The sequence below is a fragment of the Engystomops pustulosus genome, chromosome 6 (assembly GCF_040894005.1).
Source record: "Engystomops pustulosus chromosome 6, aEngPut4.maternal, whole genome shotgun sequence".
Taxonomy (NCBI): domain Eukaryota; kingdom Metazoa; phylum Chordata; class Amphibia; order Anura; family Leptodactylidae; genus Engystomops; species Engystomops pustulosus.
The window spans coordinates 101,070,515-101,090,517 of record NC_092416.1 but is presented as its reverse complement, the minus strand read 5'-3'; the positions used below and the strand labels follow the sequence as shown (position 1 = coordinate 101,090,517).

The 20,003-nt window shown below is 40.3% G+C and overlaps 1 protein-coding gene across 4 annotated transcripts in view; it reads right to left on the bottom strand.

The window, feature by feature from the left end:
* FAM83E (family with sequence similarity 83 member E) overlaps positions 1–20,003 on the bottom strand; it is a 149,761-nt gene that overhangs the window by 112,460 nt on the left and 17,298 nt on the right. For 3 of the 4 annotated variants that reach the window (XM_072110482.1, XM_072110481.1, XM_072110485.1), the window contains one exon: positions 17,470–18,035. In XM_072110482.1, the coding sequence (XP_071966583.1) occupies positions 17,470–17,919 (450 nt within the window). In that variant the 5' untranslated portion in view covers positions 17,920–18,035. Of the gene's footprint in view, positions 1–17,469; positions 18,036–19,668; positions 19,782–20,003 lie in introns of those variants that run through there. The other variant, XM_072110483.1, reaches the window with a different exon arrangement.

Below are 20,003 nucleotides of genomic sequence, written 5' to 3'. Positions count from 1 at the left end.
CCGATGCTTTTCAGCGCAGCAGCGCCACCTGGTGGACATCGGAGGAACTACCTTAATAAATCCCGGCCGGACCCGAATCCAGCGCAGAGAACGCGCCGCTGGATCGCGAATGGACTGGATAAGTAAATCTGCCCCAATATTTCATTTCTGCAGGAAGGAGGTGTCACAAGAAATGAGGTGTCACAAGAGTCTTGCAATTCAAATGGAGCCAACTTATGTATCAAACTTAACAAATATATATAATAACTATTTTTGGAAACCTGTTAAGCTGGACAGGGACAGCTGTATTGTAGGGATGATTATGTGTTTGCTTGCATGTGTGTCAGTCACACAAATATAGTAACAAATATAGATAATAACTATTTTTGGAAACCTGTTAAGCTGGACAGGGACAGCTGTATTGTAGGGGTGATTATGTGTTTGCTTGCATGTGTGTCAGTCTGCATGTATCGGTGTCTGTCAGCATGTGTTTGTTTGTTTGTCTGCATGTATTTTTTATGTGGACTTATAACGGCTTATTTTTTCTGCGATGAGATCCACTTTCCAGTTACATCATTTATTCAATAGCTAGTTGATGAGATTTTTAAGGGTTTTTTTTTTGTTGGCTTTTCACTGTACCATAAAAATGATATGTTCTTTACACAACTTTTTAGGATTTCATGATGTATTGGTTTCATGTCAGGGTAAATGTTACTTTTTGATCACATTTTATCCTTATTTTATGAGATTGGATGTGAAAATATCACAATGTTTGTTTTTTAAATCTTTTTTATGGTGTACACTATACAGGTTAAATAACAGTTTTACTTTATTATACAGATTGTTAAGGACATGTAATACCCAATATGTAGTGTTTTCATGGTGATTTTCACTTTTGTATGTGAAATGTGATTTGTATATTGAAAGGGGCATTAGGGGATATTTATCCTTTTTTTAAAAAAACAACACTTTTTGAAAAATGTTTTATTTTGTCCAAGCATGGGATTGAACAAGTGATTCAGTGTAATATACTTCATTACTAATGTAGGCTAACAGGCGCACTGTTAGATTGTGCTGAAAGCAACAGGCATCTTCTGAAAGGCAGACCTGGGATCCTTCATAGGACCCTAGTGCTACCATGGAAGTGGTTCCCATGGAAGTGGATGCCAATCGCCGACTAAGACCTGGTACTGTCCTATTGATGCCGCGGTCAACATGACCGTGGCGTTTATAGAGTTAAACAGCCAAGATCACATGTATTGCTGTTAGTGCGAGAACCGGGTATACATCCAGGCTCCCGCAGCAATTTCACAGGCTCTGCTTCTGGTCCTGTGGGATTGCTAAGATGCGCAAGTATATGGTAACATACCAGATTTCCTAAAGTACATCCAGTACTTCCAAATGTGTTAAGGCAGTGATGGCGAACCTTTTAGCAGCCGAGTGCCCAAACTGCAACCCAAAACCCCCCTTATTTATCGCGAGGTGCCAACCAAAATGAAGCATTAACTTATTGCTCCATGTTCTTCAACAATCATATTGGCCTCCTGAGGACAGCAACACAGAAGAAAGATGGAAATTTTTCATCATTTTAGCTTGTTTCTAGTGTCCCTCAGTACACAGAGAAAATCGTGGGGCCAGCAGGAAGTCCTCCAAATATAATTCGGCCCCGTCTACTCATTCTTCCTCTTCCTACAGTCCCAAGTAGCGAAGTTAGTATCAAAATATGACTGAAAGCAGCATCTTTTAAGTTGCTTGGAACTGCACAAAGATTCTTTGAGTCCTGTCTGGTGTGCTGGGGCGATGGCCCGGGTGCCCACAGAAAGAGCCTGGAGTGCCGCCTCTGGCACCAGTGCCATAGGTTCGCCACCACTGTGTTAAGGGGTTAACTGCTATTTCTGCCAGAACATCGGGATCACAATCTTCTGCATAGAAATGTTATGTATGCACACAAAAATCACTGTAAGTGGCTATTAAAGCCTGTTTGTATAAAAACAAACCCTTTTACCAACCTCTTCACTTATTTGGTACAACCAACTTTCCCAACATAAATAAAAATAATTGGCATATATAGAAAGGGAGAGGATTATGGGGGCATATTTGGTTGGGGTCTTTTTGGGGGTGACAAGTCCTCTTTAAATATTTCTGTGGGAAAACAATAAATCAGAGGACAGCACACAAAATAAAAGATTATGCCACTGAATGCAGTGACACAAAAACACCAAATATATACTTAAATGTGTTTATTTGTGGGAAGAATTAGAACCAAGAACATAAAAAGAACATATTTGGTAGGCCATAATTGTACTGATCTGTACAAATAAAGATAACATATTACTGATGCTAATGGAGAGAAAGAATTAACTAAAAGAGTGGAGTGAATTTTTTTCAATGTTGCTCAGAAAAATTTTATAAAAGCAAATGAATAAATGATATGTACCCATAAATGGTAAAGTAACACAATACAAATGGTGTTAGCAAAAAAATACATACAGCTATGTTTACTTTAAAATAAAAAGTTATGGCTCTCATATGCAAAACTATAAAATTTGATGTGGCCCTGATGGGATTAAGTTAACATTGCATTGATTAAAACAATGGGTTAAGTAAATGTAATGTGAACACGTTGTTACACCACGTTGTTACAAACGCTGTGTGAATATTGAGTTTTGTTGATTTAAACCGCATTTACATAAACACAGAGTGAAAACAATGTTAAACTGTCTTCACAAAATGCATTGATTGCAAGCGTTTTAATGTAATCTCAATGTTGATGCAGTGTTTACATCACATTTACACTACCTGTTGTAAGCTATCTTCTTTTAATAGGACAACATAGCAATATTTATGGGAAAATATTTTCACACAGATCAGAATACCATTTTATTTTTTATCCACAGCAGTACACTTTTGAGGCTGCGTTTTCCAAGTTCAGGTTTTTATATGCAGTTTTTTTATGTCCTAACCAGGAGTGGAGTTGAAATAAGAGAAGTAGCATCTCCATTATAATGTTCATATGTACATTAACATCCACATTTGCTTACAAAATCCTTAACATGGTAACTCAGCCTAACAGTGTTAGCTATGTGTTTAGAATTTTAAGATTTACATCAGTTAGGTTTGTCTCTCATCTTACCAGAGCTGAATCCCCAATAATCTGTTGAAAAATTAAACAACTATTGTGTATATCCTTATGTATAATATTATATACCCCGGGGTAAAATCTGCCCTAGGTCAAAATATATCCAGGGTATAATCAATCCCAGGCCAATTTAACCCTGGGTATAGTCTGGGGGGTGTGGGGGGGGGGCTATACTCTCGCATATCATACTGGAAAAGCTCCCAACGTAGAAGCTGAGTGTACCCATTGACATATACTGGCAGATAGAGGCATAGAAGCTATCTGTGACTTTCAATCCAGCTAGCTCCTGCTGAGTGACCTGTATGCTCAGCAGAGGGCATTGAAGCTCATGGCAGATGGACTTTTTTTATCTGGTATATATGCATTATACCACTACTCTAATTTTTATACTACATATTTCCATATTTCATCCTACATGTATGAATACTGGAAACTACCAATTTTTTATATCATTCTATATGTTCAATGATCAGTACACTTTTTATCCTGTATACAAGCACTTAACACCTAACCTAGGTCACCTGTACATGAGTCAGCACGGTCTAATGGACAGCACACCTGGTACAGTAGGGGAGTCCATGCACAATACCAAAATATGATGCAATTATTTAGTTTGACTCGCTGAAGTCCTTCCGGCATACGGGAATTCCTTACAACATATCTATCATCAATCTCTTTTTATCTTTGCCGCTTTATCTATACTGTGGCATTTTGCACATACCACGGCTTCGGCGACATCACGCAAACAGACTATCTATTTTAACTTACCGTATATACTCGAGTATAAGCAGACCCGAGTATAAGCCGAGACCCCTAATTTTACCAACAAAAACTGGGAAAAACTACTGACTTGAGTATAAGCCGAGGGTGGGAAATGCATTGGTCAACCCCCCCCCAATAGTATACAGCCTGCCAGCCCCCAGTAGTATACAGCCTGCCAGCCCCCAGTAGTATACAGCCTGTCAGCCCCCAGTCGTATACAGCCTGCCAGCCACCATGTAGTATTTAGCAGCCCCTAGTAGTATACAGCAGCCCCTAGTAGTATACAGCAAGGCCCTAGTAGTATACAGCAAGCCCCTAGTACTATACATCAGCCACTAGTAGTATATGGCAGCCCCTAGTAGTATACAGCTGCCCCTATTAGTATACAGCAGCCCCTAGTAGTATACAGCAAGCCCCAAGTAGTATACAGCAGCCCCTAGTAGTACACAGCAGCCCCTAGTAGTACACAGCAGACCCTAGAAGTATACAGCAGCCCCTAGTAGTATACAGCAAGCCCCTAGTGGTATTCAGCAAGCCCCTAGTAGTATACAGCAAACCCCTAGTAGTATACAGCAGCCCCTAGTGGTATACAGCAGCCTGCCCCCATGGACCTTAAAAAAATAAACTTAAATACTCACCCTCCGATGTCAGCGCGGCTTACCGATGTCGCCGATGTCAGCGCATCCCGTCTTTTTTCTTCTCCGCGGCTCCTCTTCATTCTTCCGACATGGATGCGACCATCTTTTCTTCTAGCAGGCGCATACTATGACTCGGCCGCTGCTGACGTCATAGTATGCGCGGCCATGAAGAAAACATGGCCGCGTCAATGCCGGCAGAAAGAAGAGAGAAGAGGAGCCGTGGAGAAGAAAGAAGATGGGACGCGCTGACATTGGACATCGGTAAGCCGCGCCGACATCGGGGAGCCGCGCTGATGTCGGAGGGTGAGTATTTAAGTTTATTTTTTTTAACTGGGTAATTTTTTTTATAATAGACTTGTGTATAAGCCGAAGAGACGTTTTTCAGCACATTTTTTGTACTGAAAAACTCGGCTTATACACGAGTATATACGGTACCTTATATTTTTCTGTCCAGTGCTCCTTAGTTTTATGCTCCGCCGAAATTTCTAGTATACGTTTCTTACTTTCGCCTCCTTTTTATATAATGCCATCGTCGATAATCATGTACTAATTTTTCTTTTTTGGACCAATACTGGTACATGTATACCGTGTATCCCATATTACTAGGCTACTATGAGAAGTTTCATTTCTAGTACTTATCGTTGTACTTCGGGCAACAGTCTGAAATACCTTTATGATAAACTTCTTACTTTTTTTATTTTCTGTAATCTATACTGATTAATACAGGTATTTGTGAGAATATGTTCTGGGTTCCGTGCAGCTTCCACATCATCACACCAACTTCCGGGATGGTGGAACACATGATTTACACACGAGCCAATACAATTCCGGTCTGGTGGAATGCATGGCCATTTTTTCAATATGTGCTTCCATTTTTACCAGTCATAGCGCATGCCCAGATATTACATCTTTGGTGGGGCTGAAGTGGGTGGGCTGGGCCACATCGGAGCGCCTGGGGTATTTAAATGTATCACTCCCTGTGTGCCGGTATCCCCTGACGAAGGCCGTGAGCCGGGCGATACGTGTGAGGCATCTTTCTCTCCCCAGACAAGACCTATTTATATGGTAATGTAGATCTGCACCTTATTTGATTGTACCCTGTCTTCAGTGGACTTTACTGTTTGATGTTATGCAATATTGCTTACAGGATTTTTGACTCTTTGTCCCAGTGTGTATATGTACTAGCTAGACCATTATTTATTGCCGTATATTCAGTCTGTGTCTTGGGGAGTTTGTGTGATATATACACATCCTGGGTTTTTAATTGTGTTTTAATGCTGGATATCAAAAAGTTTATTCTGTGTCATTCATACACATCCATAATCACTTGGGATGTACCAGAGAGATCTACAGCTGAGGTGGGAGCGTCTGTCCATAGGACAACAATCAGTCGTACATTGTACAAAACTGGCCTTTATGGAAGAGTAACAAGAAAAATGCCATTTCTCAAAGATATCCATAAAAAAATCTTGCCACAAGCCACCAGGGAGACACAGCAAACATATGAAAGAAGCTGATTTGGTCATATGAAACCTAATCAGTTTTTGGCCACAATGTCAAAAGATATGTTTGGCATAAAAGCAATACAGCTCATCACCCTGAACACACCATCCATGAACCACACCAAACATGTGGTGGCAGCATCATGGTTTGGTCCTGCTTTTCTTCAGCAGGGACAGGGAAGATGGTTAAAATTGATGGGAAGATGGATGGAGCCACATAAAGGACCATTCTGGAAGAAAAACTGTTGTAGTCTGCAAAATAATCCCAATCATCAAGCAAAATCTACAATGGAATGGTTCACAAATAAACATATCCAGGATTTAGAATGGCCAAGTCAAAGTCCAGACCTGAATCCAATCAGGAATCTGTGGAAAGGGCTGAAAATTGCTGTTCACAAATGCTCTTCATCTAACCTCACTAAGCTCAAGCTGTTTTCCAAGGAAGAATGGGCAATAATTTTAGTCTCCCAATGATGGAGACATACCCAAATCAACTTGCAGCTGTAATCACAGCAAAAGGCGGCGCTAGAAAGTATTAACTTAAGGGGGCCACTTTTCAGTTTATTATTTATTACAAAAGTTTAAAATGGCCAATAAATTTTGTTCCACTTCACATTTGTGTCCCACTTAATGTTGATTCTTCTCCAAAAAATTACAATTTTATATCTTTATGTTTGAAGCCTGAAAAGTGGTAAAAGGTAGACAATTCTAGGGGGCCTAATACTTTCGCAAGGCACCATGTGTTAAAATAACAGTATATTTTCCTTACCAAATCCAAGAAAAAGGGGTATGGAGTAGCACCGTATATACAAAATGAATAGGGTGCAGGTCTTCTAAAGGAGGTACGACATCGACCTCAATATCCAAAATACATTCAGGTTGAAGCAGAACTCCAATCGATTGGAGCGCTGCTTCAACCTTAACGTATTTTCCAAACTTAAGGTACAATTAGGGATGGCTTTAGGGGGTGGCAAACTGGACATTTACTCAAGGCCTTCTGAAAGAGGAGAATCTCTTCTTTCAAATGAATCTAAAATTGTGTTTCTAGGTGTCAGGGAATGGGAGATACCCACGTTTAATGTGAGAATTTTGGGTGTGATTTTTATATATAAAAAGCATACCTGATGGCACTTTAACAGTTAATATCTCAGTTTAGATACAGAAGAGACTCTCCTCTTTCATAGGGAAAAAAAGAAGTTAGTTTCTAGGTGGCACAGAACCAGAGCTATAGCCCTTTGATTTTTGGCCCTACTTTCAGATTCTTAAACAGCAAGCGGCAGGGAGAATTTGCTGCACACAGGAGCTGCTGCACCTCACAGATAATGGAAATATTCACTTTATATGTTACTTAATTTTGATATCAACTAATGTTCATGTTTTTAACCCTCTCCTATCCAGAACAATCTATGAACATACTTGTTCTCTGATGGCCTTTTATTTTGTGAAATTTTTTCTTGCTAAAATTGAGTGATACAATGAACATTCAATTGTTTTCGCCTAATGTGGCTACATATTAACACCGCAACCCAGAATATGTCCATAAAGATGTATGTAACACGAAAAAAACACACACGTTCTGGAGTAAAGTTTTTATTTCACACCATACTCCATTATTTACACCTATGTTATAGCATTCTCATTCTTATGAAGCGTGGAAGGTTCTGTTATCGCTCAGCTAATACATTGGCGCACATCTAAAAGTGACTTTTATCATCTAATTAGCTTAGTTTATGGATATATAGTTATTTATTTGGGTTACCATTGTGTAATGGAGTATACAATAATATATCTGTGTGAAGCGCTGTGCAATTTTCAGCAAAAAATGTTTGTCGCCGCCTGTAAATTTAACGTTCCCTTTTCCACCATATATTTTGGTGAATATACACATGTGTATGGTATGCATGTATGTGTGGTATGTATGAACTCCTCACATCTTACTGTTTTATATAAGTATTATGGATTTCTGCCTATTTAGAGGAAATTTTGAATTTAATGGTAGTGAGTATAAATTAAAAAGTTATTCTTGTTTACATGGTGATTTCTGGAAAAAAAATTGATTTTGACAGAATATGAGCTTCATCCACTTTCTATTTTCTATTTGTCTATGTATCTATCACCTATAATCTGTCTATTTATCTATATATCTCCTATCTATTATTTATCTATCTCTCCTCTACTGTAATTATCTCTCATATCTATCTATATCATCTATCTACTGTATATATATTCTACTTTATATTTCTGCATCTAAAAATCTATATCATCTTTCATATTTATCTTCTATCATTAATCTCCTGATTATCTGTCTATCTAATATAACATTCTCCTACCATATTGAAGGTAATGACAGAAACCATTTAAAAAGCATCTGCATCCTTCCATTACACAAAGGTTTTAAGAAGACCTAGAAATTCTGTTCTCTTATGCTTCTGTTAATAATAATAAATGTTAATAACAGTGCAGCAGCCTGCTTTACCAGAAGCTATCAGAAACAATTTTAAAAAATCCATTGCTGTAAATAAAAATTTTCACAAATTCTTTACTTGTTTGTTATTCTCTTTTTTAACAGAAGAGAATAATGTCAATAAAGAAACAGTGATGTCAATTGTACTTAGAATTGTCATTCTAGTCTGTTTGCCACCTACCAGCTGACCACCCAACTTGTGGGGTACTCCAGTGTCTATTAAGACCTCATTCAAGGGACCATTATTTATTGATCAAGTCTTGAACTTACCATTGAATAAAAAGAAATATGAAAGTAGTGATTCTTTATAAACTGAAGTTGATAGTTACATGAGTTTATTGCCATAGAAATTTGATCTTAATTTACATTATATTCAAGTTACCCAACTCCAGATAATGTTGTAAATTGAGGTATCACTGAACCATATGACATAGAAATTTAAAAATGTGGAACGGTAAAAGAGAAAGTTTAACACCAAAGACGTCAACATAGCAACCAGCACAATACTTCCTAGTACTAGAGTACTACAGTACTACATAGCAAGCAACTCATACTCATATTTTGTATATAAGGAAACATCATTGCATCCTGTATAGGTTGCGAATACACAATACTAGTACTCTTATGCACTATATATGGACACAGTGCAGTACTCCTACTCTTATGTTATCTATATGGTTTTCCCTCAGGTAAAATAGGGGCCAACACTTTTGTTAACCCCTTCACATAGCAGGCTTTTTCTGTTAATTTTTCACTCCACACCTTTAAAAATCTATAACTTGAAAACATTTCAGTGTAGAGTTGTGTGAGGGCTTTCTGCCTAACAAAATTGCAATTCTCAGTGATGTTATTTTTATTCTATGTCGTGTATTAGGAAACTGGAACAAAATTCCAAATGTGGCAAAACTGGCAAAAAAATGCATTTTCATTCTTGTAGGCTCAGTTTTCACGGCTTTCACCATATATACTTGTGTATAAGCCAACCTGAGTATAAGCCGAGGCAGTTAATTTTAACACAAAAACTGGGAAAAACTATTGACTTGAGTATAAACTGAGGGAGGGAAATGCATTGGTCACAGCCTCCCCAGTATATAGCCAGCAGGCCCCGAGTATATAGCCAGTGCCTTCCCCTAGTATAAAGCCAGTAGCCCCCTGCCCCTAGTATATAGCCAGAATCCTATTGCCTTGTCGTATATAGCCTATAGCCCCATAGTATATAGCCAAACGTCCCCTAGTATATAGCCAGCACTCCCCTTGTATATAGCCAGGACCGGCCCCTTGTATATAGCCAGAAGCCCCCTTGTAAATAACCAGTGCCTGCCCCCTTGTGTATAGCCAGCAGCCCCCTTGTACATGGCCAGCATCCCCCTTGTGTATAGCCAGACAGTGCCCCCTAGTATATAGCCGTCAGAAGGTCAATACTGGTCGGATGAATCGGAAGCAGCCAATCTGCACAGCCCTCCAGTTATATTGGACTGCAGATTTAATGACTTTGTTCTTAACCCGTCAGCTATCAGGACCGTGATTTCCCTGCCATAATAATTTTTTGTCACTTTGCCAACCAAGATTTTTTCTTGTCCTTCTATTTTTCACACACATTCCCACCATACACATGGTTTATCATTTTTTAGTTGTGCCTTTCACTTTTTTGCACTCTTTTGCATTTTTTGTACTTTTGTACTTTTTGCAATTTTTACAAACTCTTTGCTCTTCTGCACTTCATTATGCGCATGTTGCAACTTTATACTATTTTTTATTATTTTTTCAGATTGTGTTTCCATTCCCTTGTGGATTCACTCAATCCCAACATCGACTCCCCATCAGGGCATTTTTCCCATGCTCACTTCATCACCAATCTTTTTTATTCATTTTCATTTTTTCCTTTCTCCATTTCTCGTCACTCCCTTGATTCAGAGTCTCGCTCATTTTGCCCACATGCTGCTCACATTGCAATATTTATCATTCCTTTCCACCATCATGATCATCCTCCACTTGTGTAGTCACTATTCATTATCGACGCAGATTTAGTGTATCATCTTCACTTACCTGCCTTCACCATGCTTTACTGCATTATTACGCATCGAAACATCACTGTTCTATGGCATTCAAAGTTATCAGCTGGTTCCCCTTTGCTGCCCTTATCCAATATGGTGCCTGGACATCTTTGGTGTGAGGTGCGCATGCCCGGTGGCCGCTGTGCGCCTGCATGCCTGGGCGGCGGTTCATTGCATCATCCGGATCATGTGACTTGCTCCGGCTGACGCGTATGTCCGCCCCCCCCCCCCCCTCCGCGCGGCCGCACAAGCCACGGACTATGCGCCTGACTTCTCCACCTCATGTCGACATCAGCTGGCGCAGGTGTGTACTGTTTGTCCTATTGGTCGGCTCCTATGATTTAATCCCCATGCATTCTCTACAGCACCACCCCTTGGACCTTGCACTATGTACTTTATGATGTTATATAACACTATGCCTAATGTCCATTGTATAATGTTGCTGCCCAGCACCTTGTTGGCTTTTGCCATGCAACTACCCAGATTTATGTGATGTTCTATTTTTAATGTATACCAATAAACTTCATATATTTTTTAGTAACACATGCTCATTTTATCTTCTTTTTTGGTAATTATATAGCCAGCCAGTCCCCTGTATATAGCCAGTGCCTGCCCCCCAGTATATAGCCAGTGCCTGCACCCCCTGTATATAGCCCCTGCCTGCCCTCGTATACAGCCAGTGCATGTACCCCCGTATATAGCCTGCCCCCCGCATATAAAGCCAACAGCACCCTAGCCTAAAAAACACAAAAAAGTTGTACTCACCTTTCCGACACCCCCTTTCTGGTGGTTCTCTTCTGTCTTTAACTCTGACTCAGTCTTCGGGTCCCAATGCGGTCCCGTCACATACACCATGGAGTCAGTCGCTTGCTGACATCATAGTGTGTGTTGTTGGCAGCACACACACTGTGATATTGTCAAGCAGCTGACATCTTGGTGAGTGCAAAGACAGAAAAGGACCTGCGGGGGGTGTCGGAAAGGTGAGTACAGAGTTTTTTTTTCATTGACTCGAGCATAAGCCGCGTTAGGGGTTTTCCCTGCTTATACTCGTGTATATATTGCACTTTTTGTAAAAAAATTTTATGTGATGTACAATGGCATAAAAGTGGCATTTTGGATATTTGGGCGTTATTTTCCATTATGGGCTTCACCACCGGGAATAACCGTTTAAAATTTTTATAGATTGGGCATTTTGTAATGTGGCGATACCTTACATGTTTATGATTTTTACTGTTTCATGCAGCATAAGTAGAGTTAAAAGATTAAAGGGCCAACCATTGATTAGGATGGCCCTGCTAAATTAGAAATGTAAAAAGTGCTACCCTGTTTCTCTGAAAACTGTAACTGGGAATCCTATATGGAGTCCTGTTCAGTAGGTATGCTCAAAAAAATCATCGAGAAAAGAACAACCATCACAAAAAAAGCAGACAAAGCCATTGAAACAATAAAACAAAGCCTAGACAGCCACTCCACTCACCCAAAATTTTCCGAACTAAACACCTCCATATCCAACAGACTAAGATCACTGGAATATTCCCTCATTTCAAAAAAATCCAAAAAACTCAAACGAGACAGACTAGAATATCTCAGTAACTCACATAGATTCTGGGAACCAGAACACGACCAAATTAATCCAACAACCACTACCCAAAACCCTATATCCACCAACCAAAACAGAACATTGGTGACACAAAACACACACCACAACCAACAAAAACAATCTCTAAAATCCATTCCCCCTCTCCTTCCCCCAAGGGAAACACACAAGTTCACTAACCCCTCATACCCTATGAACAAGGAACGAGTATACACTAACAAAAACTATAGAAAAAATACAACAACAAGAAACACCCAGAAAAATGCGTCCGCAGCCAACCCCGAATTAGCCAGTCCCAAAAACCCCGGAAACAACATAGAAAGACAAATCACAACACAAATGTCACCTCAGGATGACACCAATACAACACAACACACACCAATCAATTTATCACAACTTTCTCTACATGAAGAACCAGAGACCCAGCTCTCCGAACAAATTTCCTCCCAGTACTATAGAGAAAGAACCCCTCCCTCAGCCCATGATGAACAAAATCCATCACCCAAGGACACACAAACTACGGTGACGACACCCAACAACTCAGATAAAGAAAAAAGAAGAGATAGCAATGCCCCCATTTCCACTGATTCCATCAGCTCGTTTTCTTTTTTAGAGCTTCCTCAGACTCTGAGAGAGTCACCCCGAATAACAACAGGGACCGATACACTCGTCATACCCTTACAGAGCCCGAAAGCCGCCTTTGCAATTTTTACCCCAATGACAACCCGAACAAAAAGAAAAGAAAGACCAGAGGGAAAAGAGGAGGAAAACAGAATCGCCAAAAACAAAACCAAAAAAACAAATCACTAACCGGATCCAAAGACGAACAGAAAATAAAAATCTTTAACCTATCCTCACACACATTAACCACACAAGAAACAAACTTACTCAGCAAAGGCCTTTCGTTCTGCCCATCATCAAAGTCAGACGAATTCAACCTTTTCCTTGATTTGAACCAGTTTATCAGAAAACTCACTTTGACACGACATTTCGCTATCACCAAAGACAAAAACCCTCAAAACACCGATATTACAAACACCATCACCCCAGACCCCTATATCCATACCAAACTCAAACCACAATCCAACTTTAACCCTGTACACAATCGAGGCCCGCATATTGAAACATTCTATACCACGGTCTCCACCAAGCTCAGATCACTAGACAGGTCCAAGCAAAAAACCCCACACCCCAATCTAAAACCCGATGAAAGAAAAGCCATGAGAGATCTTATGAAAAACTCTACCATAATAATAAAACCAGCAGATAAGGGGGGAGGTACGGTAATCCTAGACCGAACCAACTACATCTCAGAAAGCCTCCACATACTGTCAGACACACAATACTACAAGAAACTAACCTATGACCCAAAACTGGAACACCATAACCTCTTGTCTACGCTGGTCAACGACGCCTTCGAACAAGGCATTTTAACAAAGAAAGAAAGAAATTACATTATTCCAAAAAATCCCCGCACAGCCCTCTTCTACCATCTGCCCAAAATACACAAAAATCCAACGAAACCCCCTGGCCGCCCAATCATATCAGGCATTAACTCAGTCACATCCAACCTTTCCGAATATATTGATATCCTCTTACAGAAATTTGTCCAAACACTCCCCACCTACCTTAGAGACTCAGCGCAACTCATCACCGAACTGGAACACATACAATGGCAATCTGACTTTATTCTCATTACGATGGACGTATCGTCCCTATACACCAACATTTCACATACCCTCGGCATTCAGGCAATAAAACAGACCCTCCAAACAGACCCATCAATACCCCAAAGACAGATAAACTTCATAATAAACAGCATCCAATTCATACTGGAGCACAACACTTTCGCATTTCAGAAAAACATATATTCACAAATCAGGGGAACAGCCATGGGAACCAGATTTGCCCCTAGTTATGCAAATATCTTTATGGGGTGTTTCGAACAGACCCACATTATAGAGAATGCCAATTACAACCATCAAGTCCATTTCTTTAAAAGATATATTGATGATCTTTTTGTAATTTGGAAGGGAACAGAAACTGAAGCCAAAGATTTTGTGAATGAAATCAACCAAAACACCTGGGGAATTGAACTCACGGTAAATACATCCCCAAAAGAAATTGAATTTTTGGATCTGCTAATACAGGTAGACCAACAGGGCATGAAACTTACCACCAAGACTTTCTTCAAAAGCGTAGATGTGAACAGTTTCCTGGATTTCTCAAGTTCACACTACAAAAAATGGCTATGCAACGTCCCATACGGACAATACAAAAGGATCCGCCGAAACTGTACTAATCATAACACATTCCAAGAACAATCCAAAATCCTCAAAGATAGGTTTACACAAAAAGGCTACCCACCACAACTACTCAAGAATGCCTACCAGAAGGTCAACCGATTAACACAAAAAGATTGTCTTGCCCCACCCCAGAAAACAGCCAATGCAGCTTCCTACAAACTCAACTTCATCACCACATATACCACGGACCACAACCTTATCAGACAGACCCTGAACAACCATTGGGACATCCTTAAGAGAGACCACCACATCGCACAATTACTTCCATCCAAACCACATCTCACCTTCCGCAGGGCCCCTACACTCAAGAATATCTTAGCCCCAACTAAAATACGTACAGAAAAGAAGAAACCACAACTCTCCCTTTTTCCAGAAATCAAAGGCTGCTACAAATGCAGCAAAGACAGATGCAAGACCTGCGAAATCATGTGTAACAAAACGAAAGAACTTAGGGCAAAATCTACAGGCGAAGTGTTCAAAATTCATTCCTTTATAAATTGCAGTTCGGACTATATCATCTACGTCCTGGAGTGTCCATGCACTTTACAATATGTAGGACGCACCACTCAGAGCATAAGAGAACGCATGAACACCCATCGAAGCAAAATCAAGTCTGGATTTCCTCTCCATAGTGTATCCCGCCACTTCGCTTCTTATCACAATAAAGACCCATCTCTACTCAAACTAATTCCGATAGAGCAAATTCCAGCCTCACACCCCGATAGACTCAATCAATTGATCCGCAGAGATAATTTTTGGATTTTCAAACTCAATACCCTTACCCCCAACGGCCTAAACGAACTCATCGAACGAACCTAAGACAGTAAAAAGAAATAAATTGTTCCCACATTACACTAATACTAATCCCCTAACATCACAGCCCCCATATCAATTAATACCAATCAACACACACAACCTAACGCCACAGCCCCATACCAACTAACATATATAACTTTCTTCCAAACTATGCATCCCTGGACACAAAAGACCATTCTATCCATCATATGTGTATATATAAGTATTACATCCAATCTATATATATACGTGCTATAGTCCCAACCCTACACCACCTCAACCCTCCCATCATTAATTCCTCCTTGGCATTATGTTTCTTCACCCCATTACATTCATATGCAATTATTACAATACATTTATCGCAGCCAGTACTCATCCCTCACGCCCCACAAAACTCAGATTAACACTCTCATCCCCGATTATACCTTTCTTCATCTCCATCCAACAACATACGTTCATATAGACTTACCTTCAATCCCATCCAACAATAACATATGTTCATCTTTCCCCCGAGTCCCGTGCGACACTCTCACCTACTGCGCATGCGCCTGGTTCCACTTCTCTCCCCGTGCGCATACAACAATAACATGAACAATAACATATGTCCATCTTCCCCTCGAGTCCCGTGCGACACTTCCGCCTACTGCGCATGCGCCTGGTTTCACTTCTCTCCCCGCGCGCATATAAGCTCCCCCAAACAACACGTCACGCATACTACAAGCGTGGCGCGTCAGGCAAGCTACTCTCAACACAGTAAGTACTTTTCTGCCATCCGTAAATGTCCCCATTTCCTTCCCGTTCTTATGTATCCTTATTTCCATTCTATTCTAGCTCCAAAAAACTCTAAGTAGCCACTTGGCGGCACTCCGCTTACCTACAAAGCCTTAAAGGTAATCCAACATCTATTTACCCCCTTACATTCCTCAACATATCTCCACCAATCCTCAGCCAATCACAGGATGCATTTCTTCACACGCGTGACACCTCACACCAAGATTTAGACCGTCATGTACAGCATAGACATCTCTTATTTATATTAACTAATTTATCAATTCATTTATCAATTCATTTATCTATTATCTTCAGACCATTTTTATTAGAAACTAAATTATGTTGTTATTAATTTTTAATTTTTATGCTAATCCAATAATATTTCAATTGTAACTAATCATGCTAACTGTGTGTGTATAAACATTTAATTGTTTGTGTATGTATACCACCATCCACACACCTGCACAAACATTAACGCAATTTTTACTATTTGTTATATATATATATATTTTTTTTTTTATACATTTATTTATTTATGCACTAATCTAATGTAATTTATTGTACTAATTTTATATAGCATTTGTTTACGGACCTGATGAAGGGGGTGGACCACCCCCGAAACGCGTAGTCCAATACCTATACAAATAAAAGAGTGTTCTATCTAAAGAAAATCTGTGCCGTATCAACTTTTCACCGGACAGCGCGTCTTACAACAACCCGGTTTTTTACCTACCATTGATGTGTGACATCTCTGAAAATAAGACAACCCCCAAAAATAAGACCCAGTGCAATTTTTTCAAGCTTAGAAATATAAGGCCTTCCCTGAAAATAAGACCTATTGCTACATCTCCCCCATGCAGTGCAGTGCAGTGCAGTAGTATTAGTAGATCATTCAAATACTACAAGTGGTTGCGACATGGCTGTTGTGTTGCAAATGCTACAAGCATCTGCTCGAACAGGAAGGGGTCATTGAAGAAAAGTGCTAATGAGAGATTGGGGCCAGTGATTCAAATAGAAATGGAGCCTCCAGAAATTCAACATAACATTGAGGATTTGGAGAGTTATAAGGATGTTATAGAAGTTTTTTACATAATAGTCCTTAAATACAAAATCTTGCTTTTTTGTGCATCAATACCAGGATTGAAAATGTACTAGAGATTGTTGTACACGGACAGAGAGTAACAAGACTTTCTTGATGGAATTCAGAAGTATATGCTGATGTATGCAATTGCAGCATTACAGGATATTAATAAATGCTGATTTTTTTGTTCAACAATAATTGTGAATGCTTGCTCATGGGAAAATAAGATATCCCCTGAAAATAAGACCTCTTTAGGAACAAAAATCAATATAAAACATTGCCTTATTTCCGGGGAAACACAGTAGAATAGGACACTTGTCAACAGAAAGACTTGATACAGAAACCACAAATTTACAGAATCATAAAATTATTTTCACATACCTTTGTTGCATTTTGTATTGCTTTCCGAATCACCACTTTAATGTGAGGAGCATTATTTGCAGGGGGGTGTGTGTAAACCTCTGCTCGTGTAATTCCTTTCCATGTATCACCTTCAGGCCATCCAAGTTCTAGCATAGGTGCTGGTACATCTGATTTTACCGGCCAGTAACTTACACTTAAATCTTCATCCAGCTCTGAATCTTCCTCATTTTCTATTTGACCAAGTTGAGAATCCACTGCAGAGCTTTGTAGAGAAATAACTTCTTCCCGTGACAAAAACTGTCTAGCACCTTCATTTTTAAGGAAATTGTTGAAATCAGCTTCCCCAGAAGATAAAAGCTTTTCCAAAGCAGTCCTTTGTTTTTCCGAGTAATAAAAATTAGCACTTGCTTCTGAAATGTCTACAAATTCCAGCTCATCTTCCAAACATTTTACTTGAGAGTTGGCCATTTTTAGAAATAGGAATGTCTTTCAATAACTAATTAATAATTTACCCACAAATCAATCTGGAAATCCTTTGAAAGTCTTGAAGTGGCCGGATTCTGGCACTGATTAAAGGGGAAATACTAGAAACAAAAATGACCATGATTATTAATTTATTTATGTAACATTTGTAGACATGCTAGATAATTAGTATTATCACAATGCTTACAATGGAGGCATGTGGCAACTAGTTATGAGCAGACCCGTTAAAATGTAGGGTCTTGTTTCTGAACCTGGACTATATCCTCCAGCAGTAACACCCCCAAATTGTTCTGGCAAGGGGTTGTCTGACAGTTTTTAAAATTGTGGGGGCAGGCTGGGGAGGGATTTTTAAAAAAACAAAGCAGTAGTCACCTCCTCTGTCATTCCCAGTGTCCCACGCCACTGTCCTCCCAGTCCGTGCCCCTGTTTGTTTACAGGGGCTCAGAAGCTGGCCGCCAAGGTGGCCTGTCATGCCCACCAGTCCCCATATCTAAGCGCATGATACAACACTGGAATTAGGGACGGGTGGATGTGGCCCCGGGAGTGACGGAGGAGGCGAGGCAGGATTTGTCAGCTAGCGCATAAGCTAGCACATACATACCTAGCAACAATCATCTTGAAAATTACAGCACTCTACACTGCCAGCACAAATTGCCACTGTCATTTAAATGCTGCTGACATTGCGTCCTCTCAACACCAGTGTCAACCTGTCATTGTGGATTTCAAAGCTGTCTGGAATATATCTGCTGTTATGAAAAGCAAGTAAGATTCCTATTGAAAACATTATAATGGGGGGGCGGAGCCTGACTGAGCTTAATGGCGGACGTGTAACTGAGAGCTCCCGCATCACAACTCTACAACTCACTAATTAGCGACCCGGATTCACCCCAAAATGGGCAAAATATTAAAAGATAAGGCGTAGGAACGGCCGGAAACACCCAGAAGCAGGAAAGGCCAAGGAGATATGGAGAAATTTCTCCGCAAAAAGCTGACCACGCCACCCGCGAAACTTCGCAAAATGGCCGCCGCAATAGAAGCAAGCGAGGAACAGCAGGATGATTCAGAGGCAGAGAGCGGTACAGAGGAGACCTCAACATCGGAACTGGCACCGCTGTCCGGACCCATGCTGAAAAAGCTTTTGGCACAAGCACTTTCACCGGTGATGGAAGAGCTAGGAGCCATTCATAAAGAGGTACGGGCAATAGGGCAGAGGGTAGAAGCTCTTGAGGACACACAAGCAGCCATAATTGATCATAGTGCTGCGATGGCAAGCAACTTTAAGCAACAGTCAGATGCACTGAATACTGCATTACTCCTCATAGAGGATCAAGAAAACCGCAGCAGACGTAAAAATATCAGGATAAGAGGCTTACCCGAAAACATCACACACGAACGCCTGCCCGATACCGCGAAAGAGCTCTTCGGAGATCTGCTGACTGCAGCAAGGGCTAACTCCATTATAATTGAGCGTATACACCGCTCCCTGCGACCACCACCTAAAGGCTCTGACCCACCGAGAGACGTTGTCTGTGGATTGCTAAGCTACAGAGATGCTGCAGACATATTAAAAGCAGCAAGAGAGAAAAAAGATATCACAATTGATGATCAGCAGATTTTTATATTCCAGGACATTGCTGCTTCCACCTTGTATAAACGCAGGCTACTTAAGCCTCTCACAGATCACCTAAGGCACAATAACATATTGTTTATGTGGCTTTTCCCCTTCGGCCTTACCTTTCAGTCAGCAGGCAGAAGATGCACTATCAAGATCCCTGATGATCTACGTAAGGCATGGGATATCCTGGAGATAGAACTGCTAGTTATACAATCCTGGCTACCGCTTATGGAACAGCACCACACAGAACTACCCCTGCTACCACGAGTGGAAAAGTGGACCCCGGCAGGGAGAACAAAGTCACCGAAAATGAAGAAAAAAGATAAGTAACGACTGACTGACTTCCTATGCAAGCACAAGTTGCCTTGAAGAGGTCAAGGAAATGACCACCAACCAAGAACTCATAGGTTTATATGGTACATTTTAATTGTTATTATATACCAGTTGGAAATGT